This window comes from Manacus candei, unplaced genomic scaffold, assembly GCF_025592945.1.
Source record: "Manacus candei isolate 608988 ecotype Guabito, Panama unplaced genomic scaffold, ASM2559294v1 h1tg000014l, whole genome shotgun sequence".
Taxonomy (NCBI): domain Eukaryota; kingdom Metazoa; phylum Chordata; class Aves; order Passeriformes; family Pipridae; genus Manacus; species Manacus candei.
Genome location: NW_026138062.1, coordinates 72,136,842 through 72,161,253, shown reverse-complemented (window position 1 = coordinate 72,161,253; position 24,412 = coordinate 72,136,842). Strand labels below are relative to the sequence as shown.

Below are 24,412 nucleotides of genomic sequence, written 5' to 3'. Positions count from 1 at the left end.
ATTCCAAAGAATGATTAATTCTTGTATTACAGCCTGCATAAGACAAAACTACACTCTTGAATTAATTAGTCCAGCAACATCTTCTCAAAGCCAAAAAAGAAAATCCATGCTGTGCAGGGAAATTTGTTTGTGGCAGTTATATGCAGTTAGAACTTGATGCAATGTGAACAGAATTCAATAGTCAATTCAATATCAATGGAGGATCACAGCTATCAATCATGTCACCACCCCATAAATGAGGGATTTCACTTCAACCTTCCCTCCTGGTTTATGCAGTGGATTAATATAAAGAATTCAGAAATGTAGGTATATAAATAGAATGCACTTTTCTCTGAATAACTTCAATATATTCTTAGCATGAAGATGCCTTAATTTACATGAATTCTCTGCCTAAATGTTGGATTAATCAACACACTAGAGATATTTTGTGCTATTCTTTTGATTAAAACTAACACTAAACACAGTGTCTGCCTGTCATAAGCACCTGTTGTTACAGTATATCCCTATTATAATGATGGAGAGGAAGTAAGGACATGGAGAGAAGAGATACTGAGGAGAGCATGGTATTCAGAGAAGTTTTCAGAAAAGCTTGGTTAACTCACATTACTTTTAATAGAAAGCAGGAGCACAATGAGTCTAAGTGAATTGCAAATCAAAAGGTCTACGCTGCAGGAAGGATTAAAAAGAGAAACCATCTCTCCTAAGCTCCAGATTGATACAGTAAACATTGGACTATTTTTACCTTCATTGGTTAAGCCTGATTCATGATTCCTTCAGTCAGGCTGCTCAAGTCCAGACTGACCTATTGGTCAACTGTCAGAGCGTTCTTTTTATTTTACCTCAAGCACAGAAGCCTCAACAGCCACCCTTACCTTGTGTTCTGACGGGGTCTGACATGGGGCTGGGATCACTCAGGCCCTGGGAATTGATGGCTCTCACCATGAACAGGTAGATGGTGTTGGGGCGCAGGCCCCTCACAGTGTAGAGGGTGCTCTTCACGTGGTTTGCCACTGTCTGCCAACTGTTGCTCACAGACTGACTGCAATGAGAAGGGGGTGGAAGGTTATACACTAATGCCAGAGAAAAATTAAGGAGTGAAAGGACCTATTTTTGTAACCCGAGATCAAGCCTAAGTACAGGAAAAATTAGTAAAAGCAGGGTAGAATTAAAAATACTTGTTTCGGCTAACTCATTGAGATGGGATAAAAAAGCAACACAGCTCTCAAAAGTATTTCTCATTGCAACAGAAGCAAAACCTTTCGCTGTTTCTTTAAAATAAATGCCTGCAAAAGGAAAGTGTGGAGAGCTGTAAAGTAAATTTGAATGATAGGCTACTTCTGAACATAAGATTTTAAAAGGAAAATTCTGTTAAAATAATAAGTTTTTATACTGCTAATAAATTATGTCAGCAAGTTGTCATTGGAAGAAAAGTAGTCTCCTTGAATTAAAATCATAAAAGTTAAAAAAAATTCAGAAAACTTGCTTTTAAAGGAAGGTAAGTATATGACTTTTTTTTTGTCACTACATTTTCAATTCAACATTATTATAATTAGATTAAAATCCATCATATGAAAAGATTTCAAATGTGATTGTAAAAACAGCTTTTAATGAAAATGTCTGGCTTTTGTTAAAATTATTGATGGGATGCCATTAAAGCTTATCTAGGGAGAAACACCACAAAAGTTTAAAGAGGAAAATTTATTTTATTGTGCTTTGTTGTATAAAGTATTGATAAAAAAATCTTTAAACATATTAAGAGGAAAAAGAAAATGGAAAGCTATGAGTTCTATGTTGTTTCAGTTTCTTCATTCATGCAACGCATAAAGAATAAGTTCTAGAACAAAACAAACAAACTGCACATGCAATAATGTTCCTTACATATTAACAGAGCAGAATGAAGCATTTTAGCTAAAATTTACATGCATATGATTTTGACTTGCATGAATTTTAATTAAAAGATGAACTGAAATATTTGTCATTTTTTGAATATATTGATTAAGGAAAACATTTAAGAATGTGTGGATTTTTAATCTGAAATGTGTACTACAGATCTGTTGCAGAGGTATGGCCCATGCTTAAACAAACTTGCTGAATTGGAGCCCAGCAATTCTTTTGTACCACATAGTAATTGCTGCTGTGTGGGAGGGAGCAGCTGGATTCTGTTCAGCCTCGGGCTGCAGGATAAAATCCTAAATTATCCACACTAGCCTTTTCACTTAAAAGTTTTCATCTATCTAAAACAGTAAGAAATAGAAATTTAAAGTGATTTGACTCTTTAATTGGTACTGCTTTAACAAGAGCAGGAATTAAAGTGGGCAGAGAAGTTTCAGAACCACCCACTTATTTTCATATCATTTGTCCTATGATATTCCAGAACCTGCAGCATTCCCACAGAAGACTCTCACTGACCATCAACATTAAGTAACAAATAATGACTGCATTGTTCTGTTATATTCCAGCAGAAATTTTTAGATGCTTCTCCAACTAATCACTTAAAAAAATAGATCAATTAAAAAAAAATCAGTTTAAAAAATATGAATCAATGCCTGCTATAGGAGTTGTCATTTAATGAACCTCTAATGATACGTGTGGAGTCCAAAAGAACACCACAATACCAGGAGAACAGCTGTTACCAGGGTTTAAGCAAAATTAGAAAGAAAGGAGCTTAAAAGTGGAATAACTCACATACCTAAAAGCCTCAATGATATATGCACTGGCTGGTAGGCTTCCAGGGGTCCCTGGCTGCCAGGACAGGGTGACACTGTTCTTAGTAACATCAGTGACCTGAGGTTTGGATGGTGGCCCAGGGAGGTCATTTATATCATAATTTTTACTGACTGTTGCTCCACCGGATTCTGTGAAGGGCAAATGCAAAACAGTTATTTTTTATCCTTGGTTATATAATTTGATCAAAGTAGAAGATTAAAAGGAAAAAACATGGCAAACGTCTGCAAAAATCATCATAATGAATATTCTTAATCTGTAAAGAACTAAGTCAAAAATTGCACATGTTTTTGGATGAAGAGCTATCGTTCTTTAAGTACATATTGAAAGAAAAAAAATGCAAAATTCAAAAGGTTATATAAAAATACCTTTTAAAAAAGAAAAAATAAAGAACAACAAAAACAAACAAAACAAAACCAACCAGTTTTACTGAAGTTTACATCAAATACCAAAAACTCAGTTTCTAGAAAGCTGAGAAAGTTCCTGTATCCAAATCAACTCCAGTACTCACAGAGAGCACTTTGGACTTTGAAATGCCTCTGTGTAGGCATAATAGTTTTGTTGGCCAAGTCAATTATTGGATAAATCCACAGTTTATTAATACTCCTGTTTAGAAGACTTATAGCTTCCCTCTGTCACTGGAGACAAACATAAAAACTGTTTCTATGTCAACGGGCATTTAAAGATAATAGGAATTATATGGAAGGCTTGTGAAAGAACAGAACCTGCTCATCCAAAACTCCTCCATGTCAATCCCAGAAGTTCTAGAAAGGGTTATTTGACTCAGACTGCTGTGGTATGGTCTACACTTTCATTGTGTGCCAGCTGCAACAGCCCTGGACATCACTTACCTGTCACCTCCAGCACAGCACTCCAAGAGGTCTCCCCACTGGAACTTGTAGCCACGCAAGTGTAAGTCCCAGTATCGGACAGCTGGACATAAAAGGGGCATAAGGGCAGTTTTAACAACCTTTTAGAATCAGCTGAGTTTACTCTAATTTTCTTTTTCTAAAGGTTTCTTGGTAAGAAGGACTTAGCCTACATTTTACATCAGACTAGAGGGCACCGGATATTTTCCAACAATCATTTAATGGTGGCTTACTTTTAGAGAACTATAATAAGATTACTTGCTTCTAATACTTTACTAATTCTAATTTTCATATTGTTAATGGTACCAGTACTGTAAATTCTACAGAATAGATGTTTTTGACAGTGCCAGTGCTTGTATTGGTTACAACAATTTCAGGTGAAATCAGGTAACAATATAATGACAATTAACCTCTTAGAGGGCAAAATCTCACCATTCATTATCCCATGATGAGCAAGAGGTACAGCTTCCAGTGCCAAGGAAGGATGTTACATCATCTTAGACTTTTATGACAGATGAAGTCATTTCTATGCAGGCCACCCCACAAGCAAATACTGTTGATGCTTAACAGTGGTTCTCTCTACACAGACAGTCCACCAAGCAATTTTCAAATAGCAAGATTAAATTAGATCCTACACCATACTTACCTTTCTTCTGTTTCACATTTTATTTCAGGCTTGCAAGGCCCTTTGGTAGCAAAAAAAAAGTGCATTGGTATAAAACTATTGTGTTTCCCTTGTCAGTTCAAATATTTTAAATTTATTTGGGGAAACTGTTTTGAATTTGATTGTCAATATTAATCTCATCACTGTATAAATTGTTCTACTAGAAAATTTGCCAGGTGTTTTCCTATTCCCTATTTAAATTTAAAATAAAGATTTCTGAGTCAGGAACTAGTGAAGACCACAGAGATGGATGGGAAACAGTAACTTTACAAAGCACAAAATATACAGAGAAGTTCTCCTACCACTATGCATAAAGCATGGTAATCTGGAGGTGGAAGCAGAAGAGGGAGAGTGCTGACTCTAATGATAAAGAAGAAGAATTATAGTCACCCTCAGATGACTTGATGGAAACAGAAATGCATCCAAAAAGCTTTATTGGACTTTAAGGAATTGTAATGGGTTTTCTGTTAAATGCAGATGGTACTATAGGATATGTGCTTATACTTCACTCTTCAAGAAGAATGTGAAGACAAATAAGCAAGATATTCTTTAGATTACTTGTTGATATATAATTTAATTGATTTTTACCTTGGTCATGTTTGAATTTTGCTGGTATTTTCTTCAGATACACTGAGACTGCAGTGTACCATTCTTAGGGGAGGAAGCAACTTAAGAGGAGGAATTCTTAGGGGAGAAAGGAGGCTCAACTGCCTGAAGGAGCCTAACTTGCACTTCAGGAGATTATTTTTCTCCGTGAAACACATGCAACAGTGAAACCCCTCTGACAACGCCTCAGACACTCAAAATATAGTGGTGCTGCTGATGAAATGAGAAAGACTCTTGAAAGGAGAGATTTTCCAGAGGAGAGGGCCTTATAGCATTCTGAAGCAGTGTTTTGTTTTGCTTCCTCTGAGCTTTTATTAAATATATTATTCTTCATTACATGATAATAGGGAATATTTCTCAAGGCTATGGTTCTCAACTTCATTTGTGTGCTACTGTGACAGATGATGTATGGCATACTCAATGAAGTATGTGGTGTACACGACAGAGTAACTCGCAGAAGACAAACTCAACATATAAAGCAAGCTGGAGATACACTGCTTCTTGCAAGTTATGGCAAATTATCTGACTTCCAGACTGTGGATGGATTAGATACAGACATAATGTGTTGATAATTCAATTATTTATACTTCTTTTTTTGTGCCATGGAAAAAACAATGGGGAAAGCGAATGGAAAAATGTTTGCTATTCAGTAAAATAAACAGTTTTGTTCCTTAATTAATGCAGGTGCCCAAACCTGCTGTGGTAGATTCTGTGGAGCAGAAGGGAGATTTCCATAAGTGTTGAGCTGTCTGAACAGGTACTGAGTGAGTGACGTAGGTGAGTTTTCAGTTATTTTCCTCAGAGCAACTGGAAAGATTGGCTCATCAGAAAAATCTCTATGTTCATACTTATCACTGTGGCCCATGTGACTGCTGCAGGTTCATGAATAACTTAATTGTGATGTAACAGAAAGAGCTACATAGCAGAAAATGACCAGCTAAAAAGGGACCTTAAAGATCACCTCTTTCCAACCCCTCTGCCATGGGCAGGGACATCATCCACTAAACCAAAGCTGATCAAAGTCCCATCCAACCTGGCCTTGAACACTTTCAGGGATGGGGAATCCATGACTTCTCTGGGAAACCTGCTCCACCCTCAAAGTAAAGAATACCTTCCTGATATCTAATCTAAATCTACCCTCATCCAGAAGGCTGAGGACATGTGGGTGACAAATACTAACTTATTTGAACTTGGATATTTTAAGTGTACTCGGACGTTTTCATGGCCATTTTTTGCTTAGGAAGTGGTGCTAGTCCTTGCTCAGGTAGGTCTGAGAGAAAAGTTAAACATCTCACTCTTAAATCCATGTTTAATTCACAAAAAATTGCAAGGGACAGGAGAAATCTGCGGTTTATGGTCCTGTGTAGTTTTTGTTCTTGAATCTGAATGCACTGCTATAGAAGGGTTTATAAAAAATGCCTTTCTGAACCTCTAAGGAAAATTGGTTAGTAGTGAATGAGCCACTTAAGGATCAATAAAAGCCTCATGTCTTTCAAAACCACACTCACTACTAATACTGTTTTCTTCTCCCCTTGCAAGCAAATTTTTTTCCCTTTAGTTTACAGACTTCGGGCCTCTGACAGCGAGATTAATGCGCCGGCACGATTCAGAACCAATTTCATTGTTTGCATAGCTGCATGCAGACAGGTATCCCAGGAGCTTCTGCCTCATGGACACTCCACAGAAGCCCATCATCAGTGCCTGGAAGTTTGTTTGAAATCACTAAGCCTCCACCTTTAATTGCTGCTTTCTAACACTACTGGGGAATCTTGACTATTCAAGCGCGCTCTTTAATCCAGCTCTACAGGAAAAATGCATTAACCTTCATGGCCTAAACCTGCCTTCAGCCTAGGGAGGAAGGATAAATTGTTTACTCAAGGAAAGCTAGCATAAATTTTTTAATAAATTCCATTTTGTTCCAAGAAAGTTCACAATTCATCTACGATCACTGATGAGAAGGTATCAGAAAACAAAACTGCTCTTTATGTCTTGTCATCAGTAGCTAGGTTTATTGACTTTTTTTGGATGGAAAAGCCAAGTGCAGAAATTTCTGCTGATGAAATTAAGTCATTTCTGAAATTGTCTTTAAGTTCTTGACAAATAAGGACATTTAACTTGCTATTTTTCCATGTGCATGCTTGTCCAAATACGCACAAACAACTAACATGTGTTTATCTTTGAATAGGGAAAAATTAAAAGCCAAAAAAATAGATTAGTGATGCAATATTTATCAACCACATGGGACGTTATGCTATTTGGAATATTATAATATCATGTGTTAAAATGTAAACGTTACAATAGGTATTTATTTTGAACAGAAATCCTGCTGCATATGACTTCATGTACTAGTTGTCTTTTGCCATTTGCAACCTGGTGGAATACTTCCAGCAAGCATAACATTGGAATAAATCATCCAGTTCAGGACTGACAAGACTTATTGATGGAGAAAGTGCGTGGTTAAACTCTGATGAACTCTAGATCACGTGCTACCACTACAAGTCCTTGGAAAATTATGATCAGGTGTTGCCAAGGAACTGCTCTAAGTTTAAACAGAGAGGCCAATGGCTTCATGGTAAGACTAACTGAAAAGACAGGAAGGACTGTCCTTTTATATTTCTATCCATATCCAACTCATATGTTTTCCTGAAACATACATAAGATTTTAAACATCAGTTCTATTTTTTAGGGAATTCTCATTGAAATATCTGATACTAGTTTCACTCTTCTCTTTTTTCCCCCCCCTTCCCTACACAGTGTCAAAGAACGAAACAGGACATGGACTTGGAGAGAATCGCAGGGCAAAAAAGACGAGTTAACCTTGAAGACAAGGGGGAGGCAGCAGAGCTGCTCCAGGCACACGCCAGCAGGTCGGAACCAGCCGTGTAGAACCTGTCACGCCTGCTTGGTCACCGTCACTCACCCGCAGCGCTTTGATCTGAAGCGTCCCCTGGTCCTGTATGGACGTCCGAGGGTCTCGGCCCAGGAAGGTGAATCCTTCTTTCAACCAGCTGATGACAGGGAGGGGGTCGCCGGTGGCCTTGCACTTCAGCAGAGCTGTGCCATCCACTGCCAGCGTCTGGTTGATGGGTCCCTGGAGGATGATGGGTGGAGGCCTATCTGTCAAGACTAAACAGCGACACCCACACCTTTAAAGATCCTCTGCTCCAGTGAGCCCTGTTCCTTCACACAGCACCGATTCTAAGAGATTAGTTTAAGGCAGCATCCAAGAGGTTAAAGACATTGGTTTTGGAAGACCCGTACATGTTAACAATTAGCTGGCATATTTGAAAAGTATTTTTGTAAGGATTTTATTTCACCATTGTGAGACAACACCTAGACATGTAAATTTCTGTCAGCAAAGATCATCAGACTCATTTGGTTAACACAGGATGAAAATTAAGACCTTGATTCGGAAAAGAATTGAAGCGCATCACTTATTTCTTCCAATTTAGGAAAGCACTTAAAGCACACATTTGATGTCACATCAAAATGTGCTTAATTGCTTACCTAATTTATGGCCTAGAAGAGAAAATCTGTTAAGAGTTCAAAGTGAAAAACTAACACTATTATAGCGTGGTACCAACCACATCCCCAGTCCTGCTCAATTTGCAAGTTTTCATCTGCAAAAATACCTCACAGTAATACAAAACATCTTCACAATCTGAGTGATCTAAATGACTGTACCACTCTTTCCAGCGGAGAAAAGCTCAAACTCAATCACACCATTTAAAAGCTTACTTATCAAATCATTTCATCACCTTTTAAAGCCATGAACTCTCTTAATTTTTTCCCCTGATAATTTACATTTGCATGCTTGAAACACTGCTTAAAGAACTCTGCAACCAGTGAGTGTGTGGTTCTGTATAAACCCCATTCCATGACCAGTGGGACACCCTGAAGATGAGGTAAAATGCTCATGTTCACTTTTCTTGAAAGATCATTTTTGATAAATTATTCTGCTTGTTGAACTTATCCTCTGAGCCACCTGTTAAGCAGCAAAATATAACTTTTTGTTTCTAAAGAATGTGTTTATACAAAACGAATGTGAAATACTTGAATATAAACAAGGCTTTGACTGTTGCATAAAATCAGTATAACAGAACTGAGTATTCATTTTTATATATTTACCTGCCACATTGCTACTGTTTTAAATCTTTGAACAACTGAACAATTATGTGATTAGTATTAAATATTGTAACAGGTAGGATTATCTTCTAAAGCAGTGTAAGTTAGTCTCCCTCTGCTGATGTCAATTGAGATTGAACCATTTATTCTAGCTGAAAATCTGTTTATCACAGTCCATAGACAACATTTGACTCTGACAAAGAAGAGAAAAGAAATTATTACAAACCAATAATGTTTCTGTTGTATTTGAGCTGTTTGAGATGCAAAGGTCCCTCTGGAACCTTCAACAGATCCAAAGTGTTTTCATTACGCTATTTAATAAATAAAAATATTAGGGACATGTTGGTGGTACATTTTATACCCAAAATAATTGTTTCTGAAATTTGAATGCTGCAAAAATACAACTACCCTGTTTTGTTAATGAGATTCACAAAGGACAGAATCATTAGTCTTATCAGAATCACACCTTGCAGTGTGAGTTCATCACATTTATTGAAATTGAAACTGAAAATAGAAGCCAATAAAGACTATTTATTAACACCAGAATGTGAAAGTTATTTTGGAAATTCTGAAATATCACCCACTGAACTCAGAGATAGGACAGCAAACACTATGTTACAAGAACAGAGAAAATGTAATGCATTTTCACCTTAATATGAAATTTTTTATCTCATTAAGGTTCCTTATAACTACACAGTGCAGCCATTTGGTGAGATACAAACTGATCTCATCTCCTGTGTACTATAAGGATACCTGCAGCACAAGTATATTCAAATGAAAATTTAACTGCAAGTTATCCTTTAGATTTAATGTAAAACAGGACATCAAAGTATTTTAGGCAGCTAAAATTTAAGGAAAAATTACTATTTAAGTTGCTAACTATTCTATCGCAGTTATTTGCTTCACCTAATTGTTTTTCACATGTGTAGCAATGTAGGTGTTTTCAAAACCTACTGCATTACAGATATTGTTCTTTGGCACGTAATTAGTTTTTTTACAGCACAAATGAGGAGCTCATAATCCTTTAAATAGCTCTGATCAATAGTGTAATTGAAAGTCTCCTGGCCAGAAGGAATCTTCATTTTCAAGGGTGTCATGGGTGAAAGACCACTACAGGTTTCCATGACACTAAGGCTAAAGGTTAAATGAACACTTAGGGTTTCCACTGATCTGTAAATGACTGTATTGTCTTCACAACTAGGACTTGTAAATCTTCCATAAAACCTCTGTGGGTGCTTGTGTTCCTACCTCATTAGTAAGGATCCAAAACTTGCTTAGAGGTTTAAAAACATATATCATAAACATTCTGAAGAACAGAGAGATAATGAAAAATATCCATAAAGTGGTGTGGTGTTTGTTAGTTGCTTTTAAAATATTTTAATTTATTACTTTTTTTTCACTTACAGGAAACTTTTACATCCATTCTGCAGAAACACTGTCTGCGGCTAGAAATATGTTTGCATGGTAAATCAGAGGTTGATTTCAAAATTAATTTAATTTAAAAAATGGATTTGAAACTATTTGCCAGTATCCATATATTCTTATATTCTGGTAACTGAAAAATTAAAATATTTCTTTTGTGATAAAGTGCCTCTTAAAATTGGAACAGATTATAGAAAAAGAACAAATTATACTTGTTAATTAACAGTTTATTCACTAAAAATGCAATTTGGATCAACTGAAATCATGTTTAACTTCGAGTGGAATGTGGTCAAATTACAACAGGAAATTAAAATAAGAGAATGACAAAATGAAGTCTTTACTTTTTCACTTCCAAAATCAAAATTTCTAAAACTTTCTTGGTGAATTAATGGGGAAAATCAGACATAAGTCATGATAAATACTAATGTAATAGGGTAGGGCTAGGATTAGGTTGGAAAAGCAGAGACCAATCCTTCTGTCTTTTTTTGCAGAAGAGCTTCACAGGAGGCTGTGACATTGTTCTGAATCTATCCTGTTTGAGACTGTCACACTTGCTACAAAATATTTAATATACATTTGATGAGGGCTAAGAATCATGGTGGCCAGATTTGCAGGCAAGTAAACTGTGAGTAGAGGATTTAAGAGAGAGATATCCCAGAGTATTCAATAGATCTATAATTAAAAAAAAAATTGCAAAGGAGTTTGGGCAAAATGCCTCAAGTGTCTGTCCCAAATCAGTGGAGAGTGGGCTGTTGAGGTATGCTGCCAACTCCTCCTCTTACTTTTTTTAGTCTATTCTGAATTATCCTTAAAGATCCAGCCTTTTGCTTTATTGAAAATCCTAGAAACACAATGTTTTAAATTAATTTAATATCCTAAACCGGTTCATTTTTATGCTGTCAGAAAAATGCAAGCTGTGAGGTTAATCTTTTCCTTCCACCCCAATACTCACCCTAAACAGCAACTGCTGGGTAAACTGGACAAAGCATGATCTTACAGCTGCACATGCATTGGCCACAATTTTTATTAATAAGTGCTAAAGATTACTAACTAAGGAGAAATTCAGATCTTTTCCAAAATATTCTGTGTATGATGGATAAATTTATGTAACTAAATACTAATTGTAAACTATTCATTTTATGCTGAGCACAGACATAGATGGAAGCATTTGGTTTATTTCCAGGATCTGTCATTTTAAGACTGTGAGCTGTATATTCACTTCTTGAGTTTGAAAGGATTGCTAAGATTGTTCAATTTTTAAAATGATTTTGCTTTTCCAGATGTGCATTAGACAGTGAATTACATGATAGCCTTTCAAGAAAATACAAGATTTGAATTTCAAATACACCGAAGGCTCTTAGCACAGTCCATAATCAGCAAAATTATCACTCAACTCAGCACATTTCATCACAGCTAGTAATCTCTTCTCATGTGAACACTTGAGTTAAAAATATTTCCAGTAAAGACTTGTAAGTGCAAAAATGTTAACAACTGAAACACTGCTATATATGGTATAATTAAGCACTTGTTTTTCTGCACATGACATGTTTTCATTCTGTATTGGAACTTCAATTGGATCTAAATTACTCTGGATCAAACAAAAATGTGTTCAAAATGAAAAAGATGGCTCGCCACTATTATTAAATCATTAACCAAACAGAAAAATTCTGGGCTATGAAGTAAAACTGAAATCACCAGCCAAAAACTAGAACACTAATGCTTAAGTATATAGCTAACATGCACAGTGTTTATCTTTTATTATATTTTTAAAACCATTAAGTTATATTTCCCTACTGATAAAAATCATTAGCTTCCTTAACTTCTGCTCAGCATCAACCAAAATAGATTATTTCGACATTTATGGGTAACTTCCTAACTAAAAGCAATTAAAAAAATATCTGTGATCTAATGGTAGATTTATTTATATAATCTCAGTTCCACAATGTTGTTTTGGCACTTTTCTTCTGACCTCAACTGCCCTTTGACTCGGGGATGAAATGGTATTTCTATAAAGCAATTTTGTATTTTTTTCATAATGATCATGCTGCTGACAGTGGGTTCTGGAAAGCATTTGAAGAACGCAGGCCTTGCACTCTCTGAGCAGCAGAGCCTCCAGCTAATGCTTTCTCCAGCAATGTGAAATGCACACTGCCTTTAATCAGAATTAGCTGGAGGTGAGTTTGCATTTTAGCAAGGACACTTTCCTCTAATAAACTAACGAAAATTCCAAAGAGATCAATTGGGATTTATTTTTTTTTGCCCTGCACAAGAAATGGACCACAGGCCTTGCCTGTCAAAAGGAAGAATTTCTCACCACTCGTGTCCTTGAACCTGATTTGATCCACTCAGCGCCTGTTGCTGTAAATCTGTGCAGCATCAGCAGGTGCAACCATTAACAGCTCAATGTCCTCTCAGCCAATGTTTGTGTGTTCTATTTATTCCAATCACAGCCATGGCCCTGAATCAGGCAGCACTATGGACAGATATTACAAAATACTGCCTTTCCATTAATTTTAAACGACCTTTTAATCTACATTTAAATTTAAATTGAATGAAAATGCATCATTTTCTCTCAGACCATGAGAGAAAGGACTTAAAGGGATCGCAGAGAAAAGCCAAGCCTTTAGTGTCCAGAAACTACAGAAAAGCAATGTGCTTGAAGAGATGTGAGGATAAGGCAGAAATTATCTTCCCTTGTCATAAAAATATAGGCAGCTTTTGGAAAACAAAGAAAAGGCATCAAATTAATGCTCAAACCTCTATAACATGAGCCTGAACCTCTCTACCTGTCACTTGTGATGAATATGCTCTTGTGAAAAGGCAGATTATTCAAAATTAGACATCTTTTCAAACTTTCGTGGTGCAGGCAGGTCTCTAAGGGAACAGTAAAAGTAGACCTCTGCATATAACAACAGTTTTAATGGCAAAAATTCATCAAAGTCTGTCAGGAGATATTTAATGTGTCAGTTAAGATAAGGAATAATGATGCCGGGGAATGCCACAATCTCCTGGTATAAGAGGAATTCTACTGTTTTCCTCACTAACATTAAAGGATGCAAACTGCCTTCTATCCACAAGAGGATGAAGAGGGATATCAACAGGATTCCTGACATATGAAAAGGATTCATGTTTGGAGACGGAGTAAGGTAAACTTCAAGGCAGGATAAATTTCAAACCCCAAAAATTTGAAATGGAAAGCATCAAGACAGATGCTTTTCCTTTCCTGAAAACTCCTCTCTAACTTCTCATTTTCATGGCTTTTTTCACACGTAACCATACAAGGAAATTCTTAGAACACAGCTCTGAGGTAGGCGCCTTATTCACAGAGCGACTAAAGGGCTGCATGTAGCTATTCCAAACCAACAGTACTCCACTACGTTCAAACAACTGCCTTGGTTTAATTGAGCTGAGGACACATTCCCAAACTAGCTGTGTAAGATGGTAGTGAAGACTGTTGGTAATCAGGACTAATTTTTTTTTGCACCCCAATTCACTGCTTTAATCATAAACCTATTCATTCTCCACAATGTTTTCTTGCAGTCATGTCTTAGCTCTAGCAAACCAAGCAGCTTCCTTTCTCACCAACCTTATTTTAAGCCTGTTTTTCCCTTCTTTTCATTGTTAAGGAACCTTCAGAAAGCAAGCAAAAGGCAAGATAGGCCTTGATGCCTTTTTGACTCTACAGACAAGTGCACGGAGATCCTTTTCCATTTTATTTCCTATATAAAACTGTCCGTTTCCTTGTATGAATTACGTGATCTCACATGCCTTTATTTACACTGCTTTTAAAATACTTTTGACAGGGAAAAAAAAAACCAATGGGAATTTCTAATAGCTCACCATCAGTAACCTCCAGCTGAGCCTTTGCTAAAATGCTTCCAGCAACCGTCAGTGCTTGACAGATGTAGTATCCTGCATCTGAGCGCTGGATGTTGGTAATGGTGAGGTCTCCAGTCGGTGACACCGAGTATCTGCTGTTGGGCTGGAGAGGCTGGTTTGGGAAGAGTAGGTTCTGCAAAGACAATTCATCAAACATCAGTTCAAAACACTAAAGCACCACTTTTCCCTCAGCTAGAGAGGCGAGGATTTTTCCCTTAAAAGTACTATAAATAAACCAGAAGGAAAAGTAAGGCTTTATGAACACATAGAGCTGGCTTTCCCTGCCTTGGGCAACTTGCAGTTTAAATTAGAAACAGCCCTTTGACAGCACACAGTGCTGTGTTCTGGGGGTGTAGGCGAGGAGACATTTTCCAACAATCACACTGGAGTGATTTATATTTGTGACACATTCATCTTCTTTCTGAATGTAATTGTAATAATATACTTAGTTTGGCTATCAAACCAGGAGGACATAACACTACAGTAAACATTGGAAAACTAGCAGAAAAAATTGACTCCTGGAGACTTGAGGGAGCATAGTACTATTGTCTGGCTGTTAATATGTCCTGGGCAAAGGAGAAAGTAAGAGTAGGGCACTGAAGTAAAGCTGGGAGGAAGATATGACCAGGTCATAAAGTAGGAGAAGCTGGTAGAGCATGAGAGCTCAAAGGAGAAGTAAAAAGAAATTAAAACTGAGATATACCAAAGGAGAAATGCATCATGGAGCCTTGAGGGTGAAGAGAAAGGGTATTAATCTGATGTAGAAATCATCAGAGAGAAAGAATAATTTCATGTAGGATAAGACATCAGTTAGCAAAAAACAGGGAGATTAGCTTTTGCCTTTGGGCTGGATTGGAGAAAAGAGAGATGTCAATAATAATAGCTGGAATGGCTGTAGTAGTCATTGCATATGATGAAGGAGTGAATGAATCAATACTGAAAAGGTTTTAGTAGTGAGGGCTGTGTTTTCAAGGAAAAAGTTATACTATCTGGCACAGCTCTTGTGAATATATAAGAACAGGAAAAGGAAAGCAATGCAAAGGGAAAGGTCAGCAGCATTGCCCAATGAGGCAGAAAGGAGAACAGCTTAAACAATAATTAAACAAAAGTAATTCCAGTAAAATAGGATCTGGCTTTTATGTCAGCTCAACAAGCCTCTATGAAAAATACAGTTGTTTGCAGCAGGAATACCCCAAAACACTTAACATGCTGTGATAAGCTTTCAGTCATTACTGCAGCTCCATATAGCTCTGCTGTGCTTTCTAATGATGATTCCCTACTAACTTGTAAGCTTGTCTGTATGGGCTAAAAATAGAATCTAAAAGTGTAGAATAGGGTATTAAGTGAATTTTCTGCAGACCTTAATGGTTTACAAAAAAGGATTTGGAATTGATAAGCAACAAACTGCTTAAGAAACAAATAAGAATTCAAATAAGAAAGAAATTCTGCTTTTAAGTGAAAGTCATGCCTTTATCTCTATGGTTTTGGCAGTAAAAGGAAAGTGATATGCTTTAAATAAGATCCGATGCTCTAAGTATCCTTATAATCGTATTAACCTATAGGATACTTGTCACCCTAGGCTTTTCCCTTGCCTTGTTTCAATGGCAATGTTCAAGAAATTTATAACAGCAGATTTTTTCCTCAAAAATCAATATGCACCCAGTAAAAATGTCAGATCCAATAGGAAAAAAGTGTTAAAATTCTGAAGCAATTTCAGGCTATGGGACTGAGTGGGTCTCAAATAATTGCCTTGTTTTCTGAACTGCCTTGAAACTTTCAGAATAATTTCTGCTTGGCACAGATACCTACTGAATGAGGGTATTATGAAAACTTCACTAAATTTTATGAGAAAGTGGAGAATTTTGGAATGGCTGATCTTGACTCCAATTATCACTCATTATGTAAAGTGTATAAATAAACACAATGTAAAAGACAGTGCAAGGATCAAGCTCCTAATTCTTAGGAGAAAAATAATCCAGAATCTTCTTCATCACTGCATTAGGCAGGGGAGACTATTCCTTTTTGTCTTCAGCATGGGCCTCTGGAAGGTGCCATGTTCCAGTAAATATTCCACACATCAGGAGGAGTTCACCAGTCTCATGACTCCTCTCTTCAAAGACCAGATAACTATAAACTGTAACTTGTCCTAAAACCTCTTTTTTAAATGCTTTTTATAATTTCACTATTTTAGTCAGCTGTCGGGTTGCTCATCTGGACACAGATGCTGGGTTGTGAAAAATGGGACCAAAGACATCCCCGATAAAGTACCACTGAATTTATCTCAAGGAAGAATTTAATCCACAGAGTCTAAAGATTACACACACCCTTCCCTCATGCATTTCATTGATGGGTGGCTGTTGGGCTCTGGGAAAAGGCCACCAAGCACAAAGGGCCAGCTGTTTATGCACAGCCTGGCACAAAAAATTACTCAGGAGGGAACAGCTCCCCTCCCTTCCAGCTGGTTGTGCTCAAAAACACAGGATCGAGAAATGGAGTCTCAATGAAAAATGCCCCACAATTACTGGAGTGGGATAACACGACTACATAACACTATTTCAAACACTAAAAGTGGAGCTGCAAACAGTTCCCCAAGTAAAAGCAGAAGCAAGCACTGTAGAGACAAGAAACAATTTATAGCTGGGCATGCAAAGGTGAAAAGTCACGTAATTTGGCAAAACCACCACCCTCCATTTGTATGATGATACACAGTGTGTGGAAACTCACCTCCCTTATGGCATCTCACTGCAAAATCTGGCAAGTTATATAGTGAGAGGGTAACCCTAACCTGTGTTATTTCACTGATGATCAATCGAGATTAGCAGGAGGCTGTTGTAAATCACACTGAGCTGTGTTTGAAGGTTTGATTATAAACCATGTAGGTATCAATTTTTATGTTGCATTTATTTGCCAAAAAAGACTATTCTAACCCTCGGGGATCTGTTTCTCAATATGGTAATTAATTTTCCAGGTTTGTAATTAAGCAGCTTCAACATGGTACAATCAGTAGGTAATAACATTCAATTAAAGACACAAGATGCATTTTCACCTTAAAATGTTTTTACCCTTGAAGTGATAGAAATGGAAGAGGATAAAATAGAGTATTAACACTTTTCAATTACGCTAAATGACTTTAATCCTGCAAATGATGTCCTACTTTAATTAGAAGCTCTTCTCTTTATTACAGCATGATGGATGTCCACTTTATTAGATTCAAGTGTGACACTATAAGCTCACTTTACATAAACATTACCATGTTATTAAAATGCTCTACAAGGAAGGGTTTTGAAATGTCTGCTAGCACATCACTACTTCCTACTTTAATTTCAACATACTATTCTACTTTCCCCTTGGAACAATTGCCACCTTAGTCAGACTCACAATACTTTGCTTTTCCAGGGTGTGTGATCCATGGAGGCAAAATCTAAGTTTCTCCAAATATTACACTGAGAGATACTCACTGAAGGTTAAGCTTACACTCAGACAAGCTTATTTTCATAAAGCACTAGTGTTGTATCTTTGTAAGCCACAAAGACAGCAGAGCACAAAATGCTGTCAGCCTGGTCCTGTCATTCTGGAATAGCTTTCTGATCTCATGAGAAGGTGAAGGAGAAGCAGGTGGGGCAGAGCAGGAGATCTGTGGTTCAGCTCTTATCTCACATTTTAACTGAGCTTGTGCACAGTGCCTCCAGATCTGACAAAGGGCACGTCTGCACTGCACAGGACAGTGTGGATACGTGAGTTAACTCACATGGGGGAAAGTAGCACAAGGGTCTGAAGAGACCAACCTGCCAAAAGAGAAGGGTATATTGCATAGATACACAGACAGGTGTAGCCATGACAGGGTTCATCAGGGAGTTGCAGAAGGCACTGTCCTTGGGCATTCATTTGACCCTTTTAATCTTTTCTCAGGTGCAAAAGAGAATACAGCACGTAGTTTTTGCAGTGTTCAAATTTAACATACTAACATGAACTGCACACTCAAAGTGAGGAGGCCTGACTTCTGCTGTAACAACATGCCAATGCAGCAACAGCAGTAAAGAAATGTTATGATGTGACATTCAAACACTAAGCTGTAGAAGATGGTGCTGGCTGATGGCAACACCCATCGCCACATCACAAATTCTGCCTGCAAAAAAGATTGGGGAAATATTTCCAAAACCAGATCTGGAAATTTCCCGGGACAATTTTACTCAAGAAAGCACCTGTGTGTTCAAAACCTATATCTGTATGCTCTAGGAGAATAAGCCAATGCAAATCAGCTTGCGAGATACACATCTGCCTGATCACGTCTAGACAGGTTGTGAACTGTAATTACTGACTCTGATTAGTAAAAAATTGAGTCATACCTTTTTTTATCTACTGTGCTTGTCTCACCCACCTGTTTGTTGGGGGTTTCAGAATGAAAAGCCTTTACTGTTGCTTTCTGTACATCTGCACAGCACCCTAGCCCAAGTTTCAATGACTTGAATGGCCTTTGTATTCTTCATAATATCAATATTAAAAAAAAAAAGGCAGCAAAAATTTCAGTACAGAATAGTGATAGTTTAAAAAGACAAATTCCTGTGAAAGATTAAGAGAATCTGTAAAAGGTAATATAAAAAATTCTCCTTAAAATTTCACAGTATAACTATTTAGAAAGGCTTGAAAGACTTATAGGGTGCTTACAGCTTACCTGACTTCCCTCTTTTTGCCAGAAAACAGCTGGCTGGGGATTTCCTTTAGTTTCACAAGGAAAAGTCACTGTTCGACCTTGGGCTACAATCTGGTCTCGTGGTCTCACCACAAACTGTGGAGGAGCTACAATGTAAGAAAAAACATAGTGTAAGTTTAGCATATTTTGCAAGGGAGAGACAGGGAATACTGAAGGAAAGAGACAACATTATGGAGATTTGTTTTATGTCAGAGGACATGACACCAGAAACATTAATTAGTATAGACAGAATTAATATATAAACAAACAACAACAGCGACAGAAAGAGCAGCAATATATGTACGTGACATCCCCAGTTATTAAAAAAAAAATAAAAAAGGAAATAAACATTACAACCATACATGCTAGAGTCAATTCTGATGACAATAAATGCTAAGGAGCACAGTCAGAGGTTTATATTTCTGGCTCTGGATGTATTCTACCTTTGGTCTGGAAAGGTACCTGCACTCTCATAACCTCTTATGCTTCACAGAGCTATCATGTGTTGCAAGTATGAATTAGGATGAACAGACTGTCTTTCTCAGTCTAGCCCTCTAGACTTTTTCAAATGATTGAGAAAGGAAAGGAAGGTCTGGATGACAGCAGAAGAACAGAAGTTCAAGAGCTCTCTCAGTTCTCTTAGAGGCAGTGTGGTCAAGAATGGAGTGGGAAGGAGGAGTTGCAGTAAAAAGAATGGTTGATAAAACAACACAAACTTGGGAAATCCAGATTTCGGCTTGTTTAAAGATTAGAAGGAAGCAAAAGTTGAAGAGTTAGTGGGCAGAAGTGAGTGATGAGTGAGAAGGAATAGGTATTCCAAGAGATCAGGAAGAAACAAGGGAAAGAAAAAAGAAGACTGGGTTCAAAGTGAGAAAGAAGAACCAGGACTGGCTATGTTTTCAAGTAGCTGGCATTAACAGTGTTCAGACATATGGGACCAGGAGGCACAGTCAGAAGTGAACAATTTCTAAGAGAGAGGAGTAGTTTGACTTGTACTGGAAGGTACTGACAGAGAATAGAGAGTCAGTACTTGATGGGAATGAGAAGGTAGAGAAAAGGTGTTAATGTGTAGAAAGAAAGTGAGGAAGAAGCAGTATCAGAGCATCTGAGAGAGAAAACTTGACATCAGTGACTATGTTGAGCATGATGTAGTAGTAAAGCAAATGGCTTTTCTATGAGTGATATGAAAACCCTCCAGTCTTGGTTCATCACTGAAACTGGATCTGTACTATTTTGCATATTTTAAAATTGCAAGCAGTGTCTCCAGATATTCTTATCAAAAGACTAGCTAACTTTTGGGCCAGGCTGAGGAAGGGGACAAAACAGTAAAAAAAAAAAAAAAGAAAAAACCAAACAAAAAACATTTTCTTCTATTACATTCTTGGTTTTGTGGTTGTGTAGAGGGATGGCTTAGGAACACTAAGCTTTTAGGTAAACAGAATTTAAGTGTTTTAGAAAACCGTATTTTCACCATTATAATTACAAACTATTTAATTAGGCACGAAGAGCAATCAAGACCCAGCTTCCGATTACACCTGCTGACAGCACAGACACAAATCTGCTAACTGCATAGAAATGCAGGCAGACCTGATTTTTTTTGAAACACATTTTTTTTTGATCTCCTGAGGTACTTCCCGAGGCTTTACAGATCAGCAGGAGTCTAAAGAGCATCAGTTGAATAATGCTGGTATAATGCACTCTTTAAAACAAGAACTGCAAAACACTTTATAAACATGAACCACCATAAATTTAAAAGGTAGAGAGTATTTCTTCTGCCTCACACTCCTAAACTCAGGTTTTGGCCTTCTGGAAAGAAGTGTCCACCTCTTCCTCCACCTCAGCAGCTGTTAAATCATCTAAACAGGCAGGGACAAAGGCCTTAGTGCCCTGCTGCTGCCTGTTTATAGACATATGTTCTGAGGTTTCTATAAGGTGTGTCTATACATACTCTAGGAAGTGAACTCATGCTATTCTGCTCTTAAAGTGCTGAGCTGCAGCGAGTTACTTGTTTTTCCCTCACCTGGTTTTACCAAGCAATCTGTATGCAACAAACACCTACAGGTGTCAGGAAGCAGCAGGGTGATAATCAGTGCATGTGTTAGCTCAGTCAGTCACACAGGAGGAGAAAGAGAGAGAGACCTTTAAGCTGCAAAGTAGAAACCTCCCCTTCCTTAGGCATATCTTAGGTATCTCTACGGTTCTGACCACCTACTTAAAAAAGGTCACTGGGCTAGCCCAGTGTTTGCTGCTCAGCCACAGAAGTTCATTGCCCAGGATATCAATATAGAATCAACAGCAACCTCAGGCACAGAGAGAGAAGAAAACCTCTCCAGGTGTTATACCTTGATTTGACAGGAGCGACGCATGAGTCCTATGTCTATGCTGCCTTATGGGTGGCCTTGAGACCACAATCTTTCTGTTGTGATGCTAAAAACCTGGTGCCAGGAGACCATCCCATAGATAAAACCTAAGCATGATGGATGCCCAAGATCACTTTGTGGGCATGCTTGGTGCACTGGGGGTATGTCATACAGGCAGTGCTCTGAGGCAGCTCAACAGCAGCAAGAAGGGCTCGGCATTTCCATGAGCCCATCTTTCAAGTCATGTAACTGCATAAATGCAAGGCAGGCAAGTTTAAGGGTTCATCTGAAACACTCTCACACACACAAGGCTGTGTTGTAAATCAATAACTCCAAGCTCTGAGCAGATACAACAGAACCAAATTTGTTGTTTTCCAAGGATCAAATTAAGATAATTGGTAGTCAAGGCACAATGAGAGATATACATCCTAGTTCCTACCTAGTTTCCAGTTTTTGACCTATCCCTAACTTTGAATATCCCTCACTTTCCTAAGAGCAGAAAAACGATCTTTTTTTTTTCTTTCTTTTTTTTTTTTTCCTTTTTTCCAAAAACAGAAAAGGAAAATAAGTCTGTAGCTCAGACAAGGATGGATCCTGTTTTTCCGTTCACTGCCTTCCACACACCAAGTCCTTTCCAGCTTTTGCCATACTAAATGAATAGAAGATCTGTGGCCTCATAGCTACTAAGTTAACCCTTCTAAAGACCCCAGCAAACAACAATATCTAGTTATGCAATCATATATTTTCTAGTTTCCTCTGCAGCCATAATTACTGGAAATTTACTATTAAAAAAATAAATGGAGCTTTTATTCACATCAGAGTTTCTTCAGCTAAACTATTTAACAACATAATCTTAAATAACATGAGAAACATAATTTTTGAAAAATAAAACATTGTGTGAGTTGTTTGGGTTTTTTTAACTTATTCAAAGACAGGGTTCTATAATGAAAGAAACCCTCCTTTTGTTATAGTTTGTTGTCATATTCAGCTATAGCTCTGTTTATAGACAGACTCTGATTAAAATAATAATTTATAGCATTTAAACAACGTTTTCACCATATCAGCTTTATTTGTCAATTTCTAGTCAAACAGTGCAATTTGAAAAGTGAAAGTAACACTTAATAATTGCAGGATAAATTCTTGGTCAAGTATAACTACCCAAACACTAAGACATTATCTCCAGAGAATTCAGTGTGACCCTACTCAGAGACAGCAAGGCTTCTTTGACAGAATAAGCACTTGGGCTCTTCAATTTTCCTAAAAGCAGAGCTTATTATGTTCATATATAGATGCTGTTTATAAAGGTGGATAAATATTATTACTTCCACTTTGCAGAAAGGCCAACTGATATCATGACTTGCTCAAAGTATAGCTTCAGGGGAACGTTGGACAAAACTTATTCCAGCCATTATTGCTGCTCTCAAATTAGGTGAATTTTAAAAACATTCTGAAAAGGTACAGTTAGAGAAATAACAGCAGGCTTGATCAGCTTCAGCTGTTAAAGTTATGTGGTACTTAAATGCTTCATTCAAGCTAAACATTAAGGTCATTAGAAGAATCTGTTGAAAACACTGTTATGAAGCAGCAAACCGAGTGTTGTGCCTACCAGACTATTACTCTTCACTGTTTCATATGTAGCATTAAGTGCATAGGAAGAAACAGAGTGGAAAAACTCTTGCTTAATTAACATCTGAAAGTCAAAGACAGTGCCTCCAAAATGAAATATATCACTCAGATTCCAGCAGACTAGCCAAAACTATGGTGGGGGGGGGAAAAAGAACAATTAAGATTACAAACCTAGTATACTTATATTGAAATTGCTGCCTTTTTTTTTTTTTAAGAAATTTAAATAGTACACAGTAAATTAGATGTGATTTCTGGCAAATTATGCTTTGATACTGCATTCAGCAAGCGCTGGCTTCAATCAATGTCACAGCACAGCTCTGTTATGCTAATAGCCACTCGGGAGGCTGAGCGGGATGATATGGAAATCAGATGGTTGAACATGAATAGAAAGCACAGGCCACGTACGAGGGGGCTGTGAGATGAGGGGATGGGGGGACCCGAAGGTTAATCACATCATGTTCAGAACTGTTTTTACAGCACAGAACAGTATTTGGCTGCAAGAATTAAAATGGAGATACAAAAGCACGAGCGGTAGCGAGCTTTAGTCATGTTGTTCAAAATGGGAAGAGTGCATTCTGCTGCACTCTTTCTGGGATTGTTGGTTTATGCATGACTGAATGGATCTGTTATTCTATTAATAAATGTATGTGAAGGTAGCCTCTGCTCCAGTGTTAAAGAGCTTCATGAAAAAAAAACCCAAAACCAGACACTTCAAATTGTTTCAAAGGGATTTCTCAACTCTTCTTCAATCTTAATAATTAGCAGAACCTCTAATCTGATGGGATGGATTGCATGTATTTCTTTCCCAGTACTGTTACTGAATACTAAAGGTTACACTGAGCCAATAAGAGCTGATAAAGCTGTTGATGTAAAGAAGCTTGACTGAGACAGTGAGTTCATCCCTCTTAGGTGAACTCTGGTCATCTGATAAGAAATGTGGCAGACAACTCAGAAGGAGAGGGGAAAATTACCAGATAAAAATGTGAATTTATAGCAAAAAGTACATTGATCCCATATCAAGCATTAGCAACATTTTCTTCCAGTGATGTGGTTTTCTCAGCAGACTCTGTGATTTGTGCTTCACGCTGAATTCAATGATCCTAAGGGAATTTTATTATCATAGCTTGCTCACAGTACCTTCCCCAGCCCAGGGGCCCTGGGGTTCATGCATTATATTGCTGATTTTAGGTAAAAGTAGATATAGCAGCAAGTTTTACTCCAGTATCGTTACTGCAGCAGGCTGGATCAATTGGCCAAGGCCAGTTGTGTGAGGTTCAACAAGGTCAAGTGGCAGGTTCTGCCCTTGGGTCACAACAACCCCCTGCTGGGGCAAGAGAGGCTGGAAAGATGCCTGGTGGGAAAGGACCTGCAGCTGCTGGTCAACAGCAGCTGAACATGAGCCAGAGTGTGCCCAGGTGGGCAAGAAGCACCTGGCTTATATCAAAAA

The 24,412-nt window shown here is 37.6% G+C and overlaps 1 protein-coding gene across 13 annotated transcripts in view; it reads right to left on the bottom strand.

The window, feature by feature from the left end:
• The window catches only part of ROBO2 (roundabout guidance receptor 2), a 941,272-nt gene that overhangs the window by 139,118 nt on the left and 777,742 nt on the right, over nt 1–24,412 (bottom strand). For all 13 annotated transcript variants that reach the window (XR_007903157.1, XM_051779569.1, XM_051779573.1 and 10 more), the window contains 6 exons: nt 18,962–19,086; nt 14,251–14,422; nt 7,784–7,989; nt 3,576–3,657; nt 2,690–2,855; nt 873–1,039 (listed from right to left, as the gene is read on the bottom strand). Coding sequence is in view for 12 of the 13 variants with exons in the window: in XM_051779569.1 (XP_051635529.1) it covers nt 873–1,039; nt 2,690–2,855; nt 3,576–3,657; nt 7,784–7,989; nt 14,251–14,422; nt 18,962–19,086 (918 nt within the window). In the remaining variant the exon portion in view is untranslated. The remainder of the gene's footprint in view (nt 1–872; nt 1,040–2,689; nt 2,856–3,575; nt 3,658–7,783; nt 7,990–14,250; nt 14,423–18,961; nt 19,087–24,412) is intronic.